General features: G+C 40.3%; 1 protein-coding gene across 1 annotated transcript; it reads left to right on the forward strand.

Moving 5' to 3' along the window:
- On the forward strand, window positions 1–2,343 carry LOC145499940 (contactin-associated protein-like 2). The gene has a single exon (XM_081479455.1). The coding sequence runs from the start codon at window positions 799–801 to the stop codon at window positions 1,435–1,437; it is 639 nt and encodes a 212-aa protein (XP_081335581.1). The 5' UTR covers window positions 1–798; the 3' UTR covers window positions 1,438–2,343.
- The last annotated feature ends 453 nt before the right edge of the window (window positions 2,344–2,796 follow it).

Here is a 2,796-nt window from a genome sequence, read left to right on the forward strand (position 1 = left end):
AAAAAAAAAAAAAAAGGAAGAAAGAAAACATGTGCGTCCTTTGTATCTAACTACAACAGTGAAAGAGTCGAGGTATGCTAATTTTCTCGACTCTATGCATGCTTCCAGTGTATGCCCGTTATCAAGAACCATCCATACGGTTGTGGTTCTAGCTTAAGCCATGCCTGGTGCCATTTTGGAGATCTTATTATTTGCTGCAAGCGTACAACAGGACCACTTCCTCTCCCCTTTAGCATTATGATTTTCCTCACGCTGATAGTCATAGGGTGATCAGGGAGTTCTGATATATATATATTACACTTGTGGCCTCAACATTGTTTACTTGTTCGCCAGTTATTACATTTGAGGCCAACTGTTATAACATTTGGAGCTAGTCATTACATTTGAGGCCAACTTTTATTACATTTGGAGCCAGTTATTACATTTGAGGCCAGTTATTACACTTGTGGCCTCAACATACGGTACTCAAGCTATGCTTGTAAAATACGATAGCCAAACGCTTCGATAAATATACTTCGTTAAATCAACTATATGGTGTCCATTTAAAATTTTTGTTGCACGCACACGGATCCACAGACTACAAACTTTTTAAAAACCCCAGATCAATGAGAAAAGAAGGGCTAGAATTTTTTCCAGTGCTCTTTAACTTAATCAACAATGAAAGGTCTTTAACGCCGGGCTTGTGGCACCATGCACAGATAGCTGGTTACAATTTAGTTTTTAGCGGTACATGTTTTGAACATGTGAATGAATCTTACAAATGTTGCTTTATTTCAGCAATATATTTGACGTTCGTTTATGTTACTCTGTTCAGGAAAAACCTGCAGTGACATAAAGTCTCACAGCTCACAAGCTGTCAGTGCTTCTTACGTCATCGATCCCGATGGAGAAGGGGGGTACGAGCCGTTTACCGTGTACTGTGACATGACAGACAAGAATGAAGTTGGCGTGACAGTTGTCAGCCATGACAGCGAAGCTAGAACGCTGGTCGATGGATATGAGAGTAAGGGCGGCTATGAGCGTCGTGTTGACTACATCTCATCTGGCTTGACTGGTGTTGAACAACTTGCTGGCCTGGCAGATGCCTCCGCACACTGCGAACAGTTTATCAAGTACGAATGCCTCCATAATGGTATTTTCTTCAATGGCAACAAATATGGCTGGTGGATGTCACGCATTCACGAGGAAATGAACTACTGGGGAGGAGCCACACCAGCTGATAACTACAAGTGCGCATGCGGGTTGACAAAATCATGCGCAGATCCAAGCTATGGATGCAATTGTGACGCCAATGACAATGTATGGCGAGAGGATAGCGGCTTTCTCACTGAAAAATCCGACCTACCGGTGTTGACGCTGCAGTTTGGAGACACTGGATCTTCCAACGAGAAAGGTTACCACACACTTGGAAAATTCAAGTGTTATGGCTATGCTTGAAAAGTGTGTGACTTTGCAAGGTATAGGTGGACCCAAACAAACACTACCAGTGTTGTAGCTGAGGTTTGGAGGCAATGGAAGTGCCAGTGCGAGAGGTTACCACACACTTGGAAAATTTAAGCGTTATGGCAACGCTTGAACAGTGAAAATAAGCCTAGCGTAATTCTCTTTTGCTATGCATGTAATCCACTGTACACAGACAGAGTTAAAACTTTTCTTTTCTTAAAAACTGCTCGGTACCGTGAAGGTACTTGAGTGAGTGCTGAAAAGACGTTTTCACTTTCATTTCAATTTTTTTCTGTCCCGAGCCGCACGTTAATCTCCTGGTTGCTTTTGCAATCACCTCGGCTTCTTAATTTTACTCTTTCCTACCATCTTGCGTATAGTAAATAGCCGGAATAATCTGTGAAAAAGTCTAGGACCCCATGTAAAAAGAGATCACCGAATTTGTTAAAAGTACATGTTATATCTAAGTAAGGCTAAAAGTGAGTGTAAAGAGTAAAACTATATAAAGCTGGACTTAGAGTACTCATAACTCCATGAAATACCACTTAGCTCTAGCCTTAAACAAATTACATTCGTAGCACTACGAGTTTCTACTGGAAGCCTAACCCGTGTTTGGGGCCTCACCATAAGCCATCAGCACTACATCATTCCACGGAAAGGTCCCACCGGCTTTTGAGAGACATTTCTTAACTTGAGGCACAATTCTAAAACCCAGAGAAGCCAATAAAAGGATCAAATGAAGAGAGCCATTTACACACTTTGCATTAACTTGCGCTGCAGTGCAAATCAAAGCGGGCGCACCAGTAATTTTCTCAGTCATATAAGAAATGAGTAACTCTGTGAAAGCTAGAGCAACTAAGCATTTACACCGGCCACTCATGATGTTTGAAAATTCTTTCAAATTACACTCGCACATACACTAATTAAATATGTATAGATGCACTTACCATTTGTAGTAGACTATTGTGGGTTTTGTAGAAATCTCTTCTCCTTCACACAAGCTGTTGAAACTTAATTAAATAAGTTAAAAGATTATTACATGTTATAATCTGTTAATAATAAGTTAGCTGGCATGAATCTTGGTGGAACGTCAGAGTTTCATAAAATTATGGCCAAAGTTTTATTTTGCGGATTGGCCTTTTTGTTGGACAATCTAAGAGATCGAATGATAGATGATCACCAATTTGAAATCCGCCATTTTAAAATATCGACGGGATGCAAGAACTCCAATTAAGTCGCGTGAACACTTAAGTTTTGTAAAATTTCGGATTTTTCGAAACGCACTGGTCAAACTATTAGTTCCTTAGATTTCAGCTCCATATTTTCCAGAATTTTGCATCAAATGGATCACAT

The sequence above is a fragment of the Orbicella franksi genome, chromosome 10, assembly GCF_964199315.1.
Source record: "Orbicella franksi chromosome 10, jaOrbFran1.1, whole genome shotgun sequence".
Taxonomy (NCBI): domain Eukaryota; kingdom Metazoa; phylum Cnidaria; class Anthozoa; order Scleractinia; family Merulinidae; genus Orbicella; species Orbicella franksi.